The 25,180-nt window shown below is 38.6% G+C and overlaps 1 protein-coding gene across 4 annotated transcripts in view; it reads right to left on the bottom strand.

Moving 5' to 3' along the window:
* Positions 1 to 24,053, bottom strand: part of LOC122835260 (glucoside xylosyltransferase 1-like) — a 64,217-nt gene extending 40,164 nt beyond the window's left edge. The window contains exons 1-8 of one of the 4 annotated variants that reach the window (XM_044124152.1): positions 23,635 to 24,034; positions 23,110 to 23,205; positions 21,438 to 21,621; positions 20,891 to 21,022; positions 20,542 to 20,793; positions 19,974 to 20,097; positions 19,669 to 19,841; positions 14,528 to 15,283 (exon numbers count right to left, since the gene is read on the bottom strand). In XM_044124152.1, the coding sequence (XP_043980087.1) occupies positions 15,146 to 15,283; positions 19,669 to 19,841; positions 19,974 to 20,097; positions 20,542 to 20,793; positions 20,891 to 21,022; positions 21,438 to 21,621; positions 23,110 to 23,205; positions 23,635 to 23,858 (1,323 nt within the window). In that variant the 5' untranslated portion in view covers positions 23,859 to 24,034 and the 3' untranslated portion in view covers positions 14,528 to 15,145. Of the gene's footprint in view, positions 1 to 13,829; positions 15,284 to 19,668; positions 19,842 to 19,973; positions 20,098 to 20,541; positions 20,794 to 20,890; positions 21,023 to 21,437; positions 21,622 to 23,109; positions 23,206 to 23,634 lie in introns of those variants that run through there. The other 3 variants (XM_044124151.1, XM_044124154.1, XM_044124153.1) reach the window with 3 other exon arrangements.
* Between the last annotated feature and the right edge of the window lie 1,127 nt (positions 24,054 to 25,180).

Raw genomic sequence — 25,180 nt, 5'->3', positions numbered from 1 at the left:
TTCTTTTTAACTCACAGTGAACATATAGCATTTTTACAACAACTGAAGTAATGTAGATACTTGATTGTCTCTGCTATGCTACAGCTGCTATGCTACACACCCAAATGCTGACAAAAATGTTGAAAAATGTAGAAAGCTTCTTCTGCATTGAAGAAGCGGTAAGCTTCTTCGATTATTTCATAAATAAATATAGCAACCCGAGTACAATTTTGAGTAGGTCAGAATGTACAGATAAAACTAATTATTTTTCCATTCATGTTTTGTTGGGAAAGCATAAAGAAATATATCAGTGGCAGATAGTGACTAGGCACAAACAGTTAAACAACATGGGTTATTTAAACTCCTTGTATAACAGGGAAGTTGAAGAGGGGGGAAAAAACAACATCAGCCACATCCTTCGATGATAGGATTTCTCATGGGACACCAACATCTGAATAACAATAAAACAACCTGACAGTTGAGGGGAAAAAAGAGGGTTTTCCACAAACCATACCTGTCACAAGAAGAGCAAGAAAAAGAAAAAAAAAAAGCTTCTAGTTATGGCAGATCTGAATAATTCCTGCAAGGTTTACTTTTGGAAATATTCCCCTTTTCCCTTCGAAATCCAGGAAATATAGTGGACATATGGATGCAACTGGAATTACAATGACTGCATTTTCAATGTGTTCTCAAGGCAACCTGTAAATAATTCAGGAACAAAAAAATTGAACTGCCATTCAAAAAAATGATATGTCACACAATGTTTAACATAATAATCAAGGCTCTCCTTTTGATTAGCGTCTCTGTCTCTACATAGCAGACTTCCTTTCAGAGGTGTATTTTTTTGCCATTTCTCACCTTTTCGCCTCCTAGAGATGGAGAGCAGTCAAATTAAACAAGCTGAATCATTGCTCCTAACTTGCATGGAGTTCCATTTATGTAACTCGGGAGTCAGAGGACTGAAAGGACATTGAGCTATAGGAGATTAAATGCAACAATGCACTTTGTGGATCAGCCATAAATGACAGGCCATTTATTTATGATACAGAGAGACTGCATATCCACCGAATGGTAATTGAATTCGAATCTTGGACGGGATTCCTGAATAGCTCGAGATGACTTCAACCTGCATGTGCTTTTAAATGGCCCCAGCAATTAAAATGAAAAGACTGAAGGTGTTAAAGACATCGTCCTGCTGAGTTCTTCCATTTCCATCTCCCCGTATTTGTGTATTTATTTTTACTGAAATGAAAGAAGAGTGCAGCGAGCTGAAAAGATGTTCAACCTTATTGCACAAGGCCAAAATGTTTAATTTCTGATTGCAGACGTTTAAAAGCAGTGGCAATCAGACTGAAAGCAAGCGTGACAGACCAACCAACATTGGCAGGGGCGCTGCCAGGAATCTTGGGCCCCATGATAAAAAATTTGATTTGGCCCCCCTTCAAGGCTGCTGTTGCAATTTTTTGAGTATATTTGACCCATAAAAAGAGTCACAATTTTAAAGGCTTGCAACTGACTTGCTTTCTTTTGTCCAATACTGAAAACTAGCACAATATTTACTGCTCATTAATTTTACATGCAACAGTCCGCATACAGCATGCAAGTAGGTTGCTTAAATTTTTTCTATTAGTTTTGCATTACTGAAATGTCCCTCCCCATGAGCAACAGTCAAAAGCAACGTGCAAAATACACATAAAGCAATCCAGACGTCTCAAAAAAATGCTATATAGTTGCATTTTATTTAATAAAAATGTTTTCTCCATCTTTGATAAAGCTGTTATCATGTTGTGACAGTTTGTTATGAGACAGATAATCTGAGAAAACCATCAATCTCCTCCAAATCCTCCCTGAACTACTACTGCTGGATAAAGTAATGCAACGTTTTTGAAAAGTTCAGAATGCGTTCGTGTTTATACCACTTTAGTGTGATACACCAAAATGAAATCCAGTGCAAACTTTTGTCATCAGAAGTGCAGTCTTGATATAAATCCAGCTGTTCTGCAAAAGGCCTAATAGATTTGTTCAAACCAAGGAAACATACCAGCCGGCTCAAGGAGAATGTTGAAGGAGAATTTAAATCAGGGTGAGGTTATAAATAACATCTCAACATCATACAGTTTCATCAATGTTTCTCAGAGATCTGTCAATCCGTCACCTGGAAAAGGAGTCAATCGACAGGACTTCCATTAGTTGTGCACTCCACAGATCGGGACTTTGTGAAAAAAGTGGCTATGACAATGGCCTTTTTGAAAGAAGGCCATGGAAAATCCCACTTACAGTTCGCTGCAAGCCATGTAGATGCACAGTCAACATGTACAAGACGTTGGTGGTCTGATTAGATGAGACCAAAAGAAAACTTTTGGAGTTACATTTAAAACATTGAACGCAAGGGAACATTAATCACCCCGAACACACCACCCCAAATGACATAAGGCTGAGGCAGAACTTCATCATTCAGCTGCACACCTCTGAACATGCAACCATGACGACAATAGAATGGTTACGATCAAAATAAATGATTGTGTTGAAAAGGCTCAGTCAAAGTCCAGCTCCAAATGCAGTTGAGAATCTCCAGCAAGACTTGAAAACTGATATAAATCTTTATTGCTCAAAATTGTTGTTTCCTTTCAATCCCGCTTTAGAATTAAGCACTACTCTGGTTTGGTCTGTCTCTTAAAATTCCATTAATAACATTAATCCAATATGCTACTAATGTTTGTTATTGTAAGGTGACAAATTAGAAAGGATGCAAAAAAAAAAAAAAAAAAAAACTTTAAAAAAATCATTATGTTAGTGAAATCATAACAAATGGTATGTCAAATGGCAAAAAACTATTTATAATTAAAAAGAAAATGAGAAAATTGGAGCTAATTTTGGACTCTGTTGGAGGATTGTGTGCTTTACTGACAAAAAGCTTATACTAAAACCACGTGCCTATATTTCCTATCCGTCTCCGGCATTAGAGTAAATTTATTCATCCTGCTGAGAGTGTAACTCTCCATGTGGTGAGATGGCTAAGCAGATGGAGCAAATGACAACTCCGACATTAAAGTATGGAGAAAGCTGTTTACTTGTTTGTCTTTATGAGATGGAGCGCCTCCATAACTCTGAAACGGGAAGTAAAAGTCGATATAAGATGTTTGTTATGACTGAGAGGGAGTGAGAGAAACAAATCCGGAGCCAAATACTTTATGATTTAGCAAATGGTTGTGCTTCATGGGGAAGGAAACTTAAACAACAGAAAATACAGACTGAACACAGAATATGCCGCTGAATGCGGATCCAAAGTGACTCTTACTGGTATGATCCTACTGGTCTGATGGCAAATGACCAAAGGCGGTTTTATTAGAGATGACCTCGGTCTGATTTGAAAATACTCTTTAGAGCTTCCTGATTTTTGTTTTACCTACTGTCATTTTTTTAAATCATATAAAATGTCTTAGCCAAATGATGCCCATAATAGAGAATGCTATGTTTAAAAACACTGAGGAGTGGTTTTTTTTTTTTTTTTTTTTTTTTACTTATTTATCACAACTTCCTTTTTTAAATTAAAATGAATGATTTTATTTTATAGTCTTTGGAAAGTCATCTTTCAATAAGCATTTTGAATATTTCCAAGCCATAAAATGAACCATAAATACTGTAAATATGAAGTTGCGAAGGGGATCTTGAGGAGCGAGTTTCTTTGGATGCTCCAAAAATTGTGTTCCTTTTTTCGGCTGTTTAGTGATCATGACACTGTTTGCGGTTTGAGCTTAAGGACACAATGGCAACCATTTCTAAAAAGTCCTTACACATCAGATGTGCCTTCTCAGAGGGAAAAGGGATGTTAAATCAGCCATGCTGTTTCCCTTTGTTAATCCAAATAAGCTAAATCGATGAAACTCTGCAGTTCAAAAATCTGTTCTAACCCGTGACAGGCTAGCGTTGCAGAATTCGCTCAGTGACAGGAGTAGGAGCTGTGAGTTGTATTCATCATCTCCAATCTGACATGCACACACCTGTTTGTGTCTGCCTCCATTTCCATCTCAAAGAGCCGTCCAACAGTGGATCAACTTTCACCCTCATTCCCTCCACAGTACTTTAATGTGGCGCTGATGTGCAGCAAGACTCAATCAGACTGAGCTTTAAAGTGCTTTGTAAGCATGGACTTTGTCCATACAGTGAAACAGTGTCATGCACAAGATTTGAGTATCATGTAAGTAAATCAGCATTGTGCTCACCAACATTGTTTAAAAAATTTTTGTGAAGCACTGAGGTTCCTGTCTTTTGATCTGCTTTTTTTAAAAAAAAAAAAACAAAAAAAAACCAACAATATTTATTTAAATCCTTAACTCATTCCAGAGCTGGCCATTGAAAGGTTTGGCATAAGCCTTTATGCTACTTTTCTTGTTCAGTTTGATTCATGCTCGTAGCTCATTATACTTTTACTCGATTTCATGTTTAAAATCAAGAAATATGCAAAAAAATAATAATAATAATAATAACTTTAAAGCAAAAAGGCAAGCAAAGTACAGCCAATAGGCCTTAAGTTTGGAAAGTTGAATTCAGAACAAAAAGTTTACACATGAAACAAGTAGTGACAGCAAAGTCTGCAGTTTAAATGAAACAAAGTGAAGTTCATAAAGTGAGGATTTACATAGTCCAACTAGGAGAAAGAAGCTAACAGGAAAGGTGTGAACAGTGTCACAAGAATTATTTATATCAGCAAGTCCTGCAGTTGTTGTCAAAGTCATTTTATCCACATAACCAGTCGGGGTTTTACTACTGACAGTTTTACTTCATTAGTCACTTCTACAAAGCTGTATTCCTGTCTGGTATCACTGGGTATCCACTGCAGATTCAGTTCTAACTAAGATACAGAACTATCACACTCAGGGTGTGATTTCATGAGATTGCTCAGAGTTATCATGTTGGATTGCTGCAAAATCTGTCGCAACTTTCTTCATGTGCTGCTGTATGTATTGTATGATTTTTCTGAAAGCTTGAATAATTCTCCACGCAGTTTAGCTTAAAATCTTTGTGGTTATTTCTCAACGGCTCATTGAAAAGGAGAACATTAAAAAGTCGTATTTCTCATGTGGCCGAAGGAAGAGGATTTCAAAAAGTGAAAGACAATCAGACTGAATGTTCTCTCTCTCGTTTGGCTCAGAAATATAGAGAAAAAAAAAACTATGCTGCTGATTAATGTGGGCAAACCAGTAGGAGGATAGTCTGGACAGAGTGATTTCTGATTCAACTTAAAATGCAGTTATTGTATTTGGTTTGGACAAAAGATGCATTCAATTGTCAGAATGTTCTGACTTTTCTTTGCATAAGCTGTGTCTCACATTGACAATCTCCATGCTTATCTGTGGTCTTATTGGATGAAACATTCAATCATTTATTCCTTCTTTTAATAGAGTTGATATATGAAGTGAAGTGACAAATTAACCCAATTTTTACACTTTCTACCATAACTAATGTAATTATATTAGCAATAATGACATTCATTAGCCTATTTGAAAATTATAATAAATCCTGCCCATGCAATTTCTATTGCATTAACGGCTGAGAGGATTATTACGCCAGCATTTGTGTGTTGGTACGATCCAAGGAGCTTCTTGGATTATCCTCCCATGTGACGCAACAAACCTGAAAGATTAAAGCTTAATCTTATTACAATGCCATTATGTTAAATGTTACGCTTCTGCAAAAATAACGCATATCTAAGGAGTCAACTGGATGTGCCAGGATGTTTCCCTTTGTTCAGCATGTGTCAATTTCTTACATTAATGCAGAGGAAGACATAGCACAAATCTAATCACGAGATTATATAAGAGCCTTATATAATCTGTCCTATACATTATGTGTCGTACAATGTATAGGACACATTGTAGGACACATAAATGTATCAGATGATACTGTAGCAACTAAAACAACAACAAAGACTGAAAATGATTGAAATTGGTAGCATACATGTTTCTTTATACTTGCCAGGATTTAATTGATATCTGCAGAAGTCTTCTATAGGTAGAGTATCGAGTGACGGAGCCACTGAATGTCTGCTGGGTGAAAGGTTAAAGAAAATCTATGCATGCAGGAGGAGGATAATGAAGTGGAATGAAGTGAGACCCTACAGGCACATGTCAGTGGCTCAGTCTGGATCCCTGGACAATCAAGATTTTCCCCTTTAATTAAAATTCAGTTTCTCCCTAGTTGTGACCGACATCTTTGAAAATAAAGGAGGTGCCGCCTCACTCCCTGTTTTATCTGTCGATCCACGGCCTAATAATACAATTGATTTAAGTGCATGGCTGCCAATAGAAAAGAGAAGACACACACACAAAAAAAAACGAGTTGAAAATTTCTCACCTAAATGAACTGATAGCATTTATACCATTTTTGATGTAAGTATTGGTGACCAGCTCACCACAGCCGGCTATGTGACCTAGAGAGTATTTAAATACTTCCAATTTTGGTAGCTTTCATCACAAAAAAATAAATAAAAAATACAATCAAAAACAAGCAAATCCTAAAATATAGAATTGGTGAAAAAGAATCAAACCATGTTGCCTTGAAATGCAGCTATTTTAGAAAAATAGGGCAGGAACTCTTAAAAGAATATATACTTTTGACCCTTCCTGCAACAATTTGCCCAAAGGTAATAAGGAGAGCGACTGCAGAACCCTTCCTGTTCTTCAAATACACATAAGGTTAATTCATTCAGTCATCAGCTAAGAGCTCTGTAAACAGTCACTAGCTTATCCAAATGATTTCTGCAGAGGATTTCTGAAATGGTTACTTGGCGCAAACAGTGGACCCCCATCACTGAAACCGACACGGAAAGGATCCAAGGAAACTAAATAACACACTCATGGTATATATATATATCTGCGGTTTATACACAATATGGAAATGTGTGGTATTTTCCGTGATTTATAAGTCTTCCCTAGACTGGGAATAGTATAGGGAAGACTTTCAGAAGGAAACTGAGAAATATTATTTTCCAGACTATTCCAAATCCTTCCTTCCTTTCTCTTCAAAAATGTCTGCCACGAGTTCAATAAATAACTTTGGAATCAAAACTCCAAAAATGTTGTAAAGTCTGAATGTTTTACATAAGGCATGCATACAGACAAACGAACAAAACGTTAAACTGTTAATAGCAAAATATTTTTTTATCCATCTAAATATTTCACTTCTTTGTAACCTTTACAAAGTCACTGCAAAGTCACTTTTGCGCCGGTAAGAATTTAGTTTTCTTGAAAAATATCCCATTAGAATTTCTTGTCTTCATCACGTGTTCCTATTTGTGCTATTAATCTTCTCCCTGACAAATGAGGCCATTTAGTCTCCCAAGCATGCATAAATAATGATAATGACATACCGCAGCTTTGACAAGGAACCATCTTTGTGTTTTGGTGGATGAAGTGTCCTTGAAAATAATAAGGGGGATCTGTGCTCGTCTTCCTGTCCAATTTGGTTAGACTGGACAGCAGATTGTCCAATCGAAGCATCTTCCAGCTGATTTTCTTTAGCAGGAGGAAAATCTGAATGATTTTCTTCCTCATGCAGGAAGAAAATTGTCTCGATTGCATGATACTGTCACCACCATGTTTCAGGGGATGCCGTGTTCAGCGTGATGTACACGGTGTTCCACCACACATCGTGTTATCTGAACAACTTCTGTCATGTCTTCTGTGTCCTCAACAAGGCTTGTGGCAAACTCTGAGCAAATCTTTTTATTGCTTTATTTTACAGTGTTTCTCCTTTTGCCACTAACAAAATCTTTTATGGTTTCCTTTCAAAAATAGATTAATGGCAGTAATGATCTGGTAGGCTATGTTGCGCCGTAATCTCATTTTTTTTGGGTAATCTCATTTTTTGGGCATCAAACTGAAAAGTAATTTTTTAAGAAAGCAGTGAACAGCTGGCTATAGCAGCTTTAAAAAGCATAATCGTTTTTTTTTTCTCTTTAAATACGAGAAATCAGAAGATATTTTGTTGCATTTGATTCTATTTGTGGTATCAGAGTAATGAATATGAACGCTCGCCTCACTTTCAAAAATTTGGATTTGGAGAAAGTACAAAAAAGAAAATAAATAAACATTGTCCTTCTATTTCATAAATATGCACGTTCTTTTGTTGGTGCATAACATTTGGTCTATCAAGCATGTGGTCTCGATGTGACAACTATTAAAAGTTCAAATGACATGAATACTTTTGGCAGCCACTGCACTCTCAAATTCATATGAGACACTTTCTTGTCCTACAGAGAACTTTACAAATACCACTGCTAAAAAATCATCAAGTCTCACTGTCTCATTTTCCTGAAACTTTGATTAGTTATTAACTTATAGTTCTCAGCATCCTATATGGTGGGTGGTCCAGCAAATCCATCATGTGTTGTCTGCTGTCAGACTCTGGGAAAAAACAATTAAAGCCACCGCTCACAGGTCGAGTTGCTCCAATAGTCATCGCTGCAACCTCTGAGTGAAGGCCTTGGAGAGTTACATTCATTAGGAAATGCCACTGGAGGAGGGATGCACACACAAGAAAATTAAGTAACCCACAGTATATTAGGTTGAGGACTCAAGGGACTAAACAGATGAATGAAAATGACAATGAGTAAACTATGAAGTTTGCTAGGCAAACTTTACAACAGCATCCAGAAACATCATACAGTTTCATCAATTATGAAACAAACATTACATTTTTGCCAAATGCCAAATGCTCCAGATTTGCGGTGCACGTTAACTAATTGCAAAGCCTTGCATCAAACTGAAAATGACACTTAAAAACTGATGTCACCATGGCAGCTCAAGGCTGAAGCAAACAATGCAAACAGATTCTGACAATCAGTTTACAGGCAATGTTTAGCTTCATATGGGCGTAGAAGTACACATTCAATCAGTTTCAGTGAATCAAATTCTCAGTTCGTTAATGCTCTTTGTCAGTCGCGTCTACACAGAGTAATCAGGAAAGTGCAGGCTGCTGAATAAAGGAGAATATTACTGAGCAATAATATTTGGCTAGGCATTGATTTCAGCTTGCTTTAGGGTCTCTGTGCTCAGATGTAGCTTCCCAATGAGACATTTTACTAGGAAAAAAGGTCAGCTGACGTGATTGATAACCTGTTTTATAAAGGGTCGTACAGACAGTATTACTGGTGCGTTTCGAATGCTCAATCGCAATAGCATTTGCTCCAACTGGGTCATAAAAAGCTAATATAAGAGAGGAAGCTGAATAATGGCATCCTTATTTGTGGTCCTTTGAATGTCATGCATCTATAAAACAGGCCTTGCACTCATTGAGGGAGGTGAGAGGCCTCTGGGTCTTCCTATAGGCTCTTGATGAGTTGTTGTTTATGGCCGCGGAATGAGAGGAAAGGAGCCACCTGCCTCCAGTGGCTCAGCGTATTGATTATTTATTGAAAGTTTAATCTCCAAAGTGTTGCACAAGGAAGTGTGTCGTTATAACGGTGACCCTTCTGTCAAGTGTGTATTGGAACTAATACATCATGGACCCTACACACCACCTAACTAAATCCACAACTCCCCTTATTGGACAAAAAATATTGTATTTCATCGGAAACACTAAGTTTCATTAAGTTAGACAGACAAAATATCCAATTAATTTAGCACTGAATCATATGGTTCAATTATATATCCTGAATAATGGTAAATAGCAAATGGCTAGCACTTTGATAGCGCTTTAGTCCAGAGGACTCCAAAGCTTTTCAGATTACATTCAGTCAAGAAACACTTTAGAATACCTTCAGAAACTGTTGATATGTACCACCCTATGGAATCCTAAGGACTTCCTGCGGGAGGAAATACAACCAGCTAAACTAGCAGTAAGGAAGTCAGGCTTAAATTTGAGCTACTCGGTTCAACTGCTCTTGCCAAGCTTACCTGAAAAATAAAAGAGTCTTTCTTGTCCTTATTAATTAATATTTTTTTAGAAAAAATGAACAGCACACAGATTCTTGGAACTCTGATTTACTGCTGCCCTTGATATTTTCAAAAGCAGACCAAATAAGCACTTCTGAATGCTTTACAAATCAGGCTAACATGCAAATTCACAAAAAGTAAGTCTTTGTAAAAGACAAGCTAACAGGTTGACAAAAAAACTTGTTACAAAGAGCTTGTAGTAGCAAGTTTTTTTGTTAGCTTGTTTTTACAACAAGCTAATAAAAGCTTGCTCTAGCAAGATAACAAAGGTTAGTTAGCAGTAACTTCCAACATCATGTTGTGCATCACAGTTAACAGTCACTGTGTTGTGAGAAATGAAAGAAGGTATGCAATTGGTCAAAAACTATTTTTATTTAAATGTATCACCAAATAAGACTTTGTATCTATTCTGGCAAAGCATCAATGAACTTCAGTCAGTCAGAAATCGACAGAGCAAGACACTAAGCTGAACTTTCTAACAGATTATCATTACTACTCTCTGATGGGGGACCCTGTAACAGCCTTTCATTTTATTTTCTTATGGATATTTCTAATTTTCTTCTGCTAAGAGAGGCAAATTTACTTCTCAGCATTATACTAAATGATCCATACATAACTTATGCTGCATGGTAAATCACAATAATTGTTTTGAGCCCTGACGTACCAGCGCAATTATACTTGTCTCAGCACTGTTGGAAAATGTATTATTGATCAAAATGATCGCTGGTTAAATTATTTTGGCTGTGGGAAAGGAAGAGAGGGGAGAAGTGGATGCTAGGGAAAGAAAAAAAACCCAGCCTGTTTAGTTTGATTAGCAAATAACTGTCAAGGTAAAGCAAATTTATTTATATAGCACCAGGCAATCTAAAGTGCTTCACAGGACATCGAAGGTTAATGTTTCTAAGATGTAACTAGTTTTTGGGTAATTACAGAAGCACATTGGTATATATTTATCATACTGTCTGCATTCCTAGTCAATGGCTTGGCATGTTGGAGCCTCGTCTTAACCAAGGTAATAACACTGAATTTCATATCGCACCCGTGATTGTCGTATGCATTACTTGTTCATATTTTATCCAATAATACACTGACACAGAAAAATTAGATTTCCCGAAGTTTTAGGCAAGCAAGATCTGTCTTTATGAAACTAAAAACAGAAATCTACATCTCCATATATAAAACACTAACTCACCCTCTACAGTGGGCCACTTCCGGTCCCTAACAACAATTCTCTCGTGGGACCTGAAATAGTTGTCACATGTAAGACACTTTTTGGAGGAAAACCCAGCACAAATTAAACTTCCTGAGCCAACTCTAGCAGGACAACCTTCCACAGGAGCAGCTGTGGTCATCTTCTACACTGCCATTATTCAGTCTGTCCTGTGCATAGCCATCACTGTGTGATTTAATAAGAAAAGAATAATAAATATGAAAATCCTTTTTATCTAGCGGACAAACAAACTGACCTGAACAAACTGATTACTTTGTTCGTCTGTCATAAGTCTTAAGCCATGCAGGCTTAAGTTGCAGACGGGAAATTTTATTGATTTATTTTTTTACTTCAAGGCTGTGTAAAATTAGTAAAAAGCTGCTTAAGGAAATTAAAAGTGAGAATTGCTGCAACTCTAACGTATCTTATTCTTGCTTCCTTTCCTATGATGATCTCTTTAAATTCCGAACATTGTATTATCCTTAATTTTATTTTTTATTTTTTTGCTTTGTACTGATTCACTTTGGCACTGGTTGTTTTTAAACAATTTCAGATGTTTAAATCCCTGCTGAATACCACATGTGGAGCAGGCAGAGCAGGCTGTAACATGAATAATCCATTGGCAGATGAGGTCTCAATCACCATTATACTCAGGGAGAGTAAAAGCAGGCTGAGGCAGCAATAGCCTGTCCACCTAAAAACAGAAAACACTTTGCATTTTTAAGCAGAAAAAAAAAAGGAAACATTTATCTTTAAAAGGGTTGCGCTTGAAAATATTCGCCATCAGCGGGCATTTCCCTGTAGATGTATGAGCTCGTTACGCGAGATAAATAGGCCACTCTTAATGCTTAATCTCATGAAGATAAGTAGAAAGAAAGTTGGCAATGCTTTTACAGCATCCAACAAATCCTATTTTGGAGTTAAGCAAAAGCTCATTTTGGAAGCCTTTTTCAGACCGTGTGATTTTATTAAGCGCGGACAGCGGGATAAGAAGAGCTAATGGGCATTCACAGCAAACATACAACACAATAAAATCATTCATTTCCTGATAAATCCATGGCTCTTGCTGCAATTTTGTTCTACACTCATTTGCCATTGATTTACAGATTCAGAGGTAGATGTATGATCACTTTTCTAAAAATATTTCAAACCTTTTCCACACTTGCTGCACACTAAGCGACTCCTTGACAAGAACATGGATACATCAAGCTGGTTCTTAGCATAGAGTCCATTTTAAATTCATCACACAGAAACGCTGCCAATTCGGGGCACGTCCGTCGATGTGTCTGCGAAATGAAGAGCCACAGGCTGCCGACCCAGACACATCAGCTTCTCTTTTGGCCATCTGACAACAGTTTCTCAACTCCTCTTGCATTGATTTCTCATTTTCAGCTCACTGCACCCTTCAAGGATTGAGTCTATGCTCGGTCTCAGTGTGGCAGGAATGGGCAACAAGTAGGCACAGTGTTTAGGGTGGAAAAGTCAAAATTATATAGATTGAAGTGAAAACAAGAGACTGTCAGCCTCAGATTACTATTTTACTCATAGATTATCTGTGAAAGTAAACATATTCAATGATCCATATTCTACATTACTTTTAGAGGTTATGTCTAAAACCAGGAAGAACATTTATTCAATGTTACAACCCGCAAGAGTTTTTATGTTGTGCGAGTTATTCATTGTGTTCATCAGCCACTTTGCTTTTACCCTGTCTTATAGAAATTACCTTAGTTCTATGTGTCATACATTCAACAAGATGAATAAATATTGCTTTAGTGATTTTGGTCCAAACGGACATTATATATATATATATATATATATATATATATATATGTATATATATATATATATATATATATATGCAGACGTTTCTGCTGAGTTGTTTTGTTGGCTGCACATGCCTGATAGGAATTTCCTGCTCCACCACATCCCAAGGGTGCTTGTAGATTGAGATGCGGTTAACTTTAGAGGTCATTGTAGTACAGCAAAACTCATTATGCTCAAGAAGCAACAATGAGATGATAGGGTGTGATATCCAGTCCAGACAGTGTTCTGCACACCTTAGCCGTAGACGTAGCAAGAAGCCTTTGAGCTACTGGTGTCTTTCTAGGGTACTTACATCTATATAGCAGATGGCCAATGGATACATCTTGAGACTATTTCTCCGGAAACCTGAGAGGATTTTGTGGGTGAACCAACACTGTCCGTGGATTTTCAGGCAGTTAGTCTTTTTGTTAGAAATGAAAATAAACTCATTTGTTTTGTTTATTTGGAAATCGGATAACGAACCGTTATCCGATTTCACAACGGGAAAAAAAAACAAAACAAAAAAACGAGTCTTTTTGTTTTTTCATTTTTCATTTCAAACAAACAAAAAAAAAACTGCCTGAAGATACACGGACCCAACACCAAAAATCATTCCATGTTTTAAGTAAAAACAATCCTGTTTCATCATATCCCACAGCTTAAACACACTGAGCTGCTAAGCTAGGCTCATGCATCTAATAAAGTGGTAGGTGAATGTATTATCCAGTCAAACAGCTTTACAACAAAACAAACAGTTGCTGTTTGTTTTGTTGTGGACAAGTTTGAAAAAAACTTCTTAGTCTTCTAACCTGCAGTTCCTACATGCAGTTTTTGACTTTCCAAAACCTGTTAAGCCTATATACTCTAGATTAAAACAACAACAACAACAACAGAAGCAGTAGAAATATTTTTGGATTTATTCTAAAATGTTTCCTAGACATTCAATATTATTTTCCAGTTTTAAAGACAAACATAATCAAATGCGGCATTACATTCCTCATGATGTTTGGTGGTTTTTGGTGTCGGAGCACAGTCCCTTTGAAGTTACATCAGTTACACAAACGGATTTTGTTCAGGCAGCAATAAACACAAACAAGACATGTACAATAAAATATACAACAAATGAAGAAGAGCGGAGTGTTTGAAATAACACCCACAAATACTTCAAGTTAACATCATCGATGCCCCATAAATACTGATCCGATTAATATGGAGCCTAGGCGAAAATTCAAACTGGGAGACTCGACCAGCTTCACCACATCATCTAATCACCACGCCTGGCCTCAGCCAATCCGGAACGGAGCTCCACGCCGCTCCAGCCAATCGTCATCCAAGGACACCTTCAAGAGTTCAAGCTACCCTGGGGACTTCCTGCTCGTCAGCCGTGCTTCGACCCACCTCCTCCCCATTGCCACCTCCACCATGAGGGAAGTCCTCCAGGATCCCCTGTCGTCTCCCTCTCCAGGCTGCTCCACCACCAGTTTCGGTCCCGGGGGGAAGACTATCCCGAGTTCGCCGAGCAGACTGCCTGCTCACGGCGATCCTCGGCTCACGGTCTTCTGCCGGGGCCGAGCGCCAAAGAATTGTATCATTAAATCTTTTTAACTGCTATTTTCTTCTCTTTGTGAGTCTCTCCAGATTGAAATGAAATGTTTAATCAACAGAACCTTTAAGTCTTTAATCAAAACCAAGAAAGGAAATACTTGTGCAGAATTATATTAAGAATCTAAAATACTAAATAAACTTTCTTTAGGTCAAAATATTGTTTTTGCATGAAACTCAAAACAAATAAATGTCTTTACTTCTTTTCAAGCTCTCTGAATATAAAAATAAAAATAAAAAAGTAAAAGAAAATTGTGATTGTCATTAAAAACAGAGATTGTTGTCCTTATCAGCATCAAGTCTGTAATCACTGCCGGGCAAAGTGAAGATAGTGTATTTTCCAGGAAAAGTGAGAAAGTATCTGTGTCCTTATTGCGTCTTCATCAGACAGATATGTACCAAAACTATCTATGTGTAAAAATAAAACACATTCTGCCCATTATTTTCCCATTCACATAATCTCAACGTACAATCTCAGCATACGCAATGTAAACAAATTACCGTCTGGTCTTAACTACATCATCCAGTAGGTCATCTCCACGGGAGGAACATCAGTCAACAAGCAGCAGGCACTGGAATGATATTAGCTTGCGATCCTAGCCATGTCTTCTGGTTAAACAAGCCTGATGCTCTCTCTTAACCTTTTGGTAAACAAGTGGCTGGATCGGCCGCAGTAGGAATGCGCAGTTGCCTGCAATGCCGCTTCCAGTGGCTGAAGCAGGGAGCTCTCCATGTCCTCGCCAAAGGAGTACTGGGGTCAGAAGAGACATGGATGGGTTATCATTATGCTGTCAGAAATCTGACAAGGCAGATATCGTTTTATTTTACAGTTCGGTTTCTAGAGGGTCTGGGTCAATTCAACAATTCATGCTCCAATTGGTACCCACATTTCAACATTTTGTCCCAACCCACTTCCATTTGGCAACCATTTACTTGACAACACCCTGTTTTTACCACTTACAACAAAACGGTTACCATGGTTACCGTTTACGAAACAACTGTGGTTGGTAGGTAGATGGGATTATTTATACAGGCAACAGGATAGGTAATAAAGTCAGAAAAATATAATTTTTTCCCATACTTATCAAGACTTGGAAAACAGTGCAATCAAATTCCATGCTTTTAACTATTGGATCAGTTGATTCTTAAGAAATATGAGGCAGACAATTTATCAAACAAAATCTCTTGAAATCTCTGTCATTTCAAAAGAGTAATTCGCATATCTCAGCTAACATTGTATGTGGATTATGAATATCTATCACAAGAACAGAAATGGAGTTAGTAAAGAATGGCAGTATGAGACAAAGCAACATCTGCAGCGTTTCTAATGTGCCTCCTCATATATTCCTCGCCGTCTGACTCCAAGAGCAAAGATAAAACTTCCAGATTTTCAGCTCGCAGGGAAACCAAGGTTCCTGCCATCTAGTGTGACAAGATAAAGATCCTGGCCTTTCCCTTTCACATTGAGGAGAACCAATCGTTTATAGCTCCAGTAAATAAAAGGAACAAGTATTTTACAGCGTCTTATTTGACTCCAGTTTGGCAAAGCATCATATTACTCAAAACTGTTTCTTTATTATCTTTCATACACTGCGTCAGGCAATATGGTGCCATTAACAGCCGCCTATCGATTTTTATGTGGATGTGGCTGTTACGTTGTCCACACAGCCATCATGATGTCTCAAACTAGCATCAGCACTAAAAATTTTACAACTCTTCAGTGAGCTTGGCTCGGTAATGGTAGTGGCCTTTATTGCAAGCTCTTCTGCCGACTGAGAGAGCCTGCCTTGGGAGCAGGGCTGACTAAGGAGCTCTTGGCGAGATGGAAATAGGAGTTCCTCCCAGAACCGTCTGCACAGGGCTTCGGGATGTTGTTCTCAAAGGAACAAGTGGGAACAAAGTGGGAGGGTGCCGAGGGAAACGGAGAAAGAAGGGCGGATAATAAACTTCAAGACACAATGAGGGAAACAAAGGATGGAAAGCTGAACTGAACTAATGGGATAATTTTGCAACAAAGACCAATTTTTACTTGATGAATTAAGCCATTTCTTTTTTTCCTTCCACAAACCTAAAATCCGAGGTCTCTAATATGAGCAGTTCGTGCCTCTCTGCTCCTGGGGAGACTGATGGAGCTGGCCGAGTGCCTCATAATGAAGCCTGCTCGTTTACTTAATGGCTGAGAACATTGCCTGCATTGATAGTGGCCAGGTAAGGCCTGTCCTGGTAATGGATGGAGCCCATCTAATGACGCTGCTCCTCCTCTTCCCATGGATTGCTGCCCGCAGGTTGACCAGTGAGCTCAAATCAACAAAGAGGGATCGAAAAAGAGCAACAATGAAGAGAGACTGAGAGACTTCGGGCCAATTTACCTCCTTACTCGGGATGTGGAATATGCTGAGCCTTAGAGATCATAGGGTTAAAGCAGGGCAGTCGATGCAATGAATGCTTGCTAAGCCAAAAATACATGTTTGAACCGATGACTGTAACACAAGGGTTATGTTGAGCATCACTTATATTCTAGGAGAATGAAAATGATGCAAATTTTTATGGTCTGTAGAGCTTAAATTCACTTTTTAGAATTGTGTAGATTTTGTCCCTTACCTTCTACAAATGGTAATGATGTCACCATACCTATCTTTGTAAATTTACCTGTTCTTCCAATGAATTTCAAAAACACAAACTATGAGCACATGAGTGTGGGTTTTCATATAAAACCTGCATATAAACAGGCTCAAATATCCAACTGTGTCCGTCTGATAACCATCTGATCCAACATGTCAACCTTAAAGACATGAAGTTGGTTTTGATATTGGCAACTAAGCAGGAACTTTTGCTTAATTGCAAAAGCACCTTCACCCTGCTGTTACTAAAACAGGGCTATGTGAGGAATGTGATATGAATCCTATTCTGGAGACATGTGTGAGCTTTAACACCGGTTTTTATGACGCCTTGCAACACACGCTGCTGCTTTACACTGGATGCTCTCGGCACACAGCTGACGGTGCAGAACAGGGTGGCAGTGGGTGGAAAAAGCTTTTATGGAGAGGCAGAAACCAAAGTGAGGCTCTGTGCTCTGAGGGATATGGATATGATGCAGGTTATGGACTGATCAAACATTGATGTGGCAGGGGGCACATACAAAGTAATCAGATTAAATTGATCAGATTATGATTTGAAGCATCTCCAAGGGAATAAGAATGGGACATTCTGCTCGTATGAACCTGCTAACTGGAACCCAAGTCTTATTTGGCAAAGTCAAAATAAAATACATTTGTGATTGCACGTGGAGCCATTATGCTGTTGTGGCTGTTTCATTTCATAATGCAGCGTCAGCCCTGAAAAAAACAAAAAAAACAACAAAAAACAAAAGATACCATCAGTGCACTAACTAAGTTTGATTTTATCTTTTGTTTTTGTTTATCTATTCCACTGCTATTACAGAAATGCTTGTCCTCTGTTTCATCCTTGAAACGGAGTCTTCTTTTCAACTCCATCAAAACAAAAGACATTCGGTGCGAGTGAGGCAGCCGCTCCATCGCGTCTCTCGCAGAAACGGATGACAACACGCGTTTCGCCTCGTCTAGCCTCACCTGCTCCTGACTACCACTACAAGCAAATTAACAGCTGAGCTCCACCTTCTTGCCAGCAAAGTTCAGCTCAGCGCATGCCGTACCTTAAGGTCACTTCTAGCAGATGCTGCCTATGGAGTGAGTTAGTGAGGAGAAAAAAAAAAAAAAGCTACATCCTCCTTTGCAGAGGAGAATGAGCTCATTTTTCCTGTCTTCTTCCATTTCTCACTGCTGTGTATCCCAGCTGGATCCTTCCAGATTATATTGCTGCTGTGACCATCCGAGATCCCGCAACACGAAGCGAAACAGGAAAGATTACAACACACCCCGTGGGACAGCAGCTGTGCTTCCCGGTTAAATTACATCGGTCTATGTTCACACATCACAAAGCTGCGTTCAGCGGCAGAAGGTGTAAAAATGATGTATATTTAACCTTTTGTTTTAAAAGGTGAATCAAACTGTGCAAATGACGTCTGATATTGTCGCTTGACAGATGTAACCACTTCTGTGGTTGAGTCTCGGAAGATGCTTCTCCCCTTTCTCTGGAGAACTTAAACATGATAAAGGAAATATTTAGCAGAATATCGATTCTGCTCCGGTGGGCGGATGCATCTGTAACAGAAAAGCACAGCCTGAAGCGCCTGTTGATAAGAAAATGACTAGCAAATGTTTCTCCAAATAGCTTACACACACACTCACGATCAGTGGCGGTTCTTGCACACATTGCGCTCTGAGTGAAACACTGATCTGCTCGATGCCAGGTCTCATGCTTCATAAAAACAATTTTTGCCTCATAGATAAATGGATGGACAAATCTACTTATTTGTGTTTATATATTTACTAGGGTTGGAACATTAAAAATACGACTACACTTAATCACACTGTGGTGTGTGAACCAATAAACCATCTCGATTTGTGTTTAAATTAGTACATATCACTTATCCAACTGCAAGTAAATGCAATGCATAATAATAAGCGAGCTGGGTTGCGCTCCCCCTCCTTTAGTGTGTTTGAATTACTGCGGTAAAAATGCTTCTAAGGCTGCCTTTGAGAGTAAACTTTGCAGATGATTATTACTAAAAAGGCCCAACATTTAAAATCTAAAGCAGACTGTCTCACTGTTGAGGCCACAGGGACCTGGGCTGGCGAGAAGCAGCTCCAACCAGCTGGCCCTTAGGAGATTTTCTAAAGCTTCAAACGGACCCCAAGAGAGAAAAATGTTCCCCTCGGTTTTTCATTCCCTTCTCAGAGTTCTCTTTGAGTTTCTTTAAGTGCGACTCTGTTCCCAACTAGAGGGAGACTGAAGGGTGGAACAGATGCTTGTGATGTCACGCTGCAATGGGTTTATTGGAGCCCAACATCATTTTTTTTTTTTTTTGTGCATTTGACAGCCCTCCAGGACATATCAAAAATTGCCATTGCATGCAACTGCTCTCTAAGAAAACAGAGCCAGAGAATTTCAACACATTTCACCTTATACAGGATATATATTTTTTGCTCCATGATGATTCTTAAACCAACTTTACGATTTTATTTTATTTTTTTAACTATAAAGGCGTCTTTCTACCTGTTTGATTGCCTCGTAGACGGCTCTGAAAGCAGGCTGCTTGTCGTTGTGATAAACTCCTCTGTTACCATGGAGAATAAAGACACCTTCTTCTTCAGCTTGTTGACAGTTGCTGCCATAGATACAGTGGTCGGGACGGTAGTTCCACTGGCAGGAAAACACGTACAGGCTTTCTGCAGAGGAACGAAAAATAAATAAATGAGACATAAACTTGCTCCTTTAATAACAGTCTACTACAAAGCAAACAACAGACACTCCCAACGTATGCGATACAATACACAATACAATAATAAGGTCGCGCCTACCAGGGTTGTGATGAAATATGATGTTAAGGAGATCCTGGTCCCCCCAGGTGATATTGAGTTTATACTTTTGAAGAAGAGGCTTCAGAATTTCCCCCCACTGAAGCATTACAGCTGTCATGTCATTCTAAAGAGAAGGGGGGGAAAAAAAACAGCAACCCAAGAATTTATAGCAATTTACGTCAAGAAACCAACAAATCTGCTTTTCAGGCAAGTCAGTCTTTTTCGTAAGTCATTTTTACATCAATGAAGTTGTTTTGGAGAAACCTAACCAAGCTGAAGGAATTTTAAGCTAAAGTACAAGAGTGACCTCAACTGTTTGATCCGAGTACTGCAGCAGAACCACTGGAAATGGTATTTTGTTAAAATATCATTAAACATCCATGTCACTTTTTCAGTCATTACCCGATTGAACAAGCACACAACCATATCCAAACCATATGAGGCCAAAAATGATCAACACAAATCAATAGCGTAACGGACTGCTGCCAATGCTTCCAATAAATACTTCAATAATAAAGCACGCCCGATCAATATTTCTACAGACGACAGCAGGTATCGCACTCTTTACCTTGAAGAATTTTTCCCTGATGCGCGTCATGTTCATGAGCATGACCCCTGAGTTGACGCCCGTCTTGCCGTAGTAAGGGTGACGAGCGAAACGGTTGTACCAGCCAATACGAGGCTCCTCGTGCTCCGGTGCCATGGCAGCCAATTGGCTCACGTTAAACTGAGAAAGTAGGCCCCAGATGTCTTCCACTGGACGCAGAAAAAGAATATCTGTGTCTACATAAAGCAAAGAATCCACCTGCTTTAAGATTAGCTGGGAAAAAAAAAAAAACATGAAACAATATTAGAATTTCTAAAAAGATAAATAACTTCTGATGATTATCTTCTGATTAAAACGACTTTAGACCTACCGGCAGAAACAGCCTCTGAGAGGCACAAGGCTTGAAAAGCTTTTTCCACTCGCTTGCATTCTCCTCAGGAAACATGATTGGATAGATGTGGAATGTAAACTTTGTCCGGATTGCCACAGGCCACATTTCCATCTTGAGGGATGAAAATAGGACACAGAAATCTGTCCGTTACTGTGTTTCGAATGTCTCATTTTAAAATGTTTTAGAGTTTAAACATAAAAAGACCTTTGTAAAACCCTTGGAGAAGCAAAGAATATCCAAAAATAAGACAACTGAGTTTGAGTTTTGCTGCAAACACCAATGCCCATTCACAGAACAATAATTCACTAAAGCAATTATCAGGAATCAGCAATTATCAGGAAACACAAACGGAAGAATTACAAGGTGCAATTAATCAATGATAGATGACCATCTTCTAGATATGTTTTTATTTCAACAATTAAGTCTACCGAGACACTGAAAATGCACTCCCGCCTCAGGGTCATAAAGGTTTTTGGGGCAAATCTAGGACTTTGAAAGTTTCCCTGCTGTTGGGACGCACACTTACAGCATTTCTAAAGCCGTAATGCAGATCATCCTCGGCAAAGATGTGGATGTGCACAGGCTTTCTGCTGAAGAGGATGGCAGACTTCAGCATGGTGAGAGTTTCCTCCAGCCTGGCGCCGCAGGCCACCACGGCTAGGTGACTTCTGTCATTTTTAGGTGCTTTTGTGGCAGAGCTCAACTTCTCACTAACAGCCAAGACATGATTACATCAGTCATACATTTAGTCATTTTACGGCAGAAAAGATTAAGCAGGCATGTACAGCAACGCGATTACGAAAACCCTCAGCTTGATTAATGCCACGACCCATATGGGAGTGGTGATAAGAGTTAATAGATGCGTTGTAAAAGTTCTTCTTATAAAAAATTAAGTAATTTATTTACAAGCAATCTAAGGACAATTTATGTTTTTTTCTATTTATGTGAAAACTTTAACATACACAACCTCAAATTTGCCTTTAATAATACAAACACTGACTAAATAGAGAGAAACCTAAAGACTTGGAGCAATTAACAGTGTCTTAGAGAAATATTAACACCGATTTGTCATGCTCACATTTTGTCACATTTCAAACACACACTTCAATGTTCCTTCTTCAAATTTTTATTGGACAGATAAACACAAAAAAGTGCATTGTTGTTTTCAAAATGTCAAAGAAAATGTTAAAAATAAGTGGCTAGTAAACAGAGTGCATCTGTGTGTAATTCAATCCCACTTAGTTTCCTGAAGGCCTTTGAAGTTTTTCGAGAGAACATTATTGAACACAATGCCTCATGAAGAGTGACCACAGGAAAAGGACAAGTGATAAAGTTGAGGAGAAATCTAAAGCAGGGTTATGAAATAAAGGCAAAACAGAAAAGCACTTGAGAGGTGGAGAGCCTCCTGTCAGCAGCAGAGCGACCCTAAACACACAGCCGTAGCTACAATGGAAAGGTTTGGAGGATATAGTGTTAGAAAGATCCCGTCAAAGACCAAACCTAACTCAAACCGAAGATTTGGATAACAAATTGAAAACTGACATTCTAAGATACTCTCCGTCTAATCTGTGAGCTTAATTGGTTCTTGCAAAGAAGACTAGGCAAAGGTCTAGAGTAGAGACTTAACCTGAAAAATTAACAGTAGCAACAGGAGGTTCAAGAAAACTATTGATTCAGGATGCCGCATTAACAACCAGCTTTTCATCTCTCATTTTATGCACTACTACATTGCTCGTTACGTAGGACACATTGAAGTTTCTGTCTGTGGCATGACAATATGTGGAAACATTCAACGATTAATAATACACAAGGCACGGTACTGATCCCTTCAGAAATGAGTAACAGAAAAACATCAAGCCCACAATTTATCACTGAAATAGGGTGGAGGTAGGGTGTGACTAACTAAATTATGATGAATCTCATCGTAATGGATGTTAGCTCATATAATAAACCACATACGGATAAGATTTTGCTGTGTTGAAGAATATTTAACAATCATTGACTAGTAATGTGATTCATGGAACCAAACCAATAAGTACACAGTATTGCGACAGACCCTGGCAATTTCATGTACATTGGATGTCGGTAATTCAAAAATCATCTCAGGGAACAGTATGAAAGCTGGACATGCCTGGGGACTTCCTTCATTCTAAAATTGATCACTAATAATCTTAGACGTTCACAAAATCAAATCATACCCAAGAGGTGATTCCAATAAGCAGTTCACTCCACAAACATCATCAGCAGGTAGTCTCCAATATGGATTCCAGTAAGAGACTGACAGTGATTTACACCTGACAGAATAAAAACATGGTCTTTTTTGATCTTTAGTTAGTAATCAACTTCTTGAACATAGCTTGTAGAGATCAGATCATTGCTGAAATATCTTCTAAAGTTCACTAACAGATGGTTGTCCGCTAAATCCAGCATTAAGCTGACGTTAATGAGGTAGTTAGAAGTCACATTAAGCCTGTCAATTACAATGTTAGCACTAGTGTTAATTTAATATAAAACATGCATAACCACAAATTTTCAGAATATACACGCAAACTGGCAACAGATATATAACTGAAAATGTACCTGTATGACTTGTAAACTTTAAGCATTATCTTATTAGTTATGAGCCAAGTCAATAACTAAACACCAGGAAGCATCCAAAGCTCACTGTTACGAATTATGTTAATTGTCACACACAAAAAAAGTCACGGCTTGCTAAAAGGTACCTGTTCTGTCCCCACTCTCGGTCCCGAAGGCCTAACACTCCTGGTCTTTTCCTGAGAGTGTGCCCGGCGTCATGACTGCTCCTGCCGGATATCCTGCCTCCTCCTGACCGCTGGTCCCTGTCCTCCAAGGTGGAGGCAAGCTGACTGTACATATACAGTAAGGAGAAGAATGTAAATACCGTGCACAGGAGATAAACGTGTGGATAGCATCGCATTTTGCGCATCAGTTATTTTGTGCAAAAAAAAACAACATTTTTTTTTCTAATCTTAGCTAGGTACCATGTGTGGTACTAGCGGCTATAGCAGTTAAGTCATAGCTAGTAGAAGACGGTAGTTGGTGTTTATAGTTTTCTGCTCCGCCCACCGCTGTTACACGTGTTCCTGCCTGTTAACGAAGACTGTCTGCCAACTCCAACCTTTGTACACACAGACCTCCATAAGGTGTGTACTGTACACAAGGTTAGCCAACTTTTACTGACGAGCTAATATCAGAATCAGGACCAACCTTCCTGCTAGTAAACAATACATTTTAACTTCCGTTTCACGCGGGGTTTCCACACATTTATTATATACATAAAAACTTAAAAGGCCTCATTCTGTGTCCCCATATCTGCTTTTAATGCCGATCTGTAACTTTTGTTTTTACTCCTTTTCCCTCTTCCTCACAGTCCTAAACCTCGGGCTTAGACGTTTCTAGTTTCTGCCTGAATATTGTTTTGGGACCAGTGCTTAGGGAGACCGTTTTATTCCCGTCTGTTATCAGGTCAGAACAAATAAAGAACTTCTTCTGTGAATGAAACAATTATACAGTTTAATATAAGACTCCAGGTGAAGGTTGCATGACTTTCCTAGAACTGACATCAGTATACCAACATTCATAAAACAGCTGGAAGATTGGCAACTGACCTACAGTCTGGATTGTTCCCACAAAGCCACAGTTTGATGAATCAGAGGGCAGCCTCTTAAAGTTTAAGTAGCAGAAGTTCATCAGTTTTGCTTGCCAGGGAACAGATGTTGAATGGATACACAGGCGTAGCAGCACAGAACCCAATTGGCATAACTTAAAGACCATACCTGACTGTATCCGTCATCTGGTCTTAATCTGGTTGTAATGCCCACATAGTCACTCCAAATCTGGCATTCTGTTTTTCAAGTCACCTCTCCACTCATTCTCGTACTATTAAAAAAATTCTGAAAAGATGTCAAGCAACCATTTAGCCTTTTTTAAATTTATTTTTATTACCTTAGTTCAGATAGGACACTTTTTACACCATCTCTGATATAACAAAAAATATAATGCAACAGTTCTTACCCACATTCTGAATATGCCACTGTAGGGTGCAAGTTAAAGCACTGAACCCAGCTAAATGCCACACTTTGTAAATCTTCCCAAAACCTTTGATTGGGCATTACTTGACAGGGCTTATCCATTGTAAAACTTGAGCAGAATTTTAACTGTGAAGTACAGATGCTAAGAAATGTAATGTAAACTGCAAAGCTTAAAGATGACTGCTGAACAAGGAACTATGCAAGTACCAAACAGACA

This window comes from Gambusia affinis, linkage group LG08 (assembly GCF_019740435.1).
Source record: "Gambusia affinis linkage group LG08, SWU_Gaff_1.0, whole genome shotgun sequence".
In the NCBI taxonomy this organism is placed as follows: domain Eukaryota; kingdom Metazoa; phylum Chordata; class Actinopteri; order Cyprinodontiformes; family Poeciliidae; genus Gambusia; species Gambusia affinis.
Note: the sequence above shows the minus strand (reverse complement) of the source record. Positions and strands in the feature narration are given on the sequence as shown.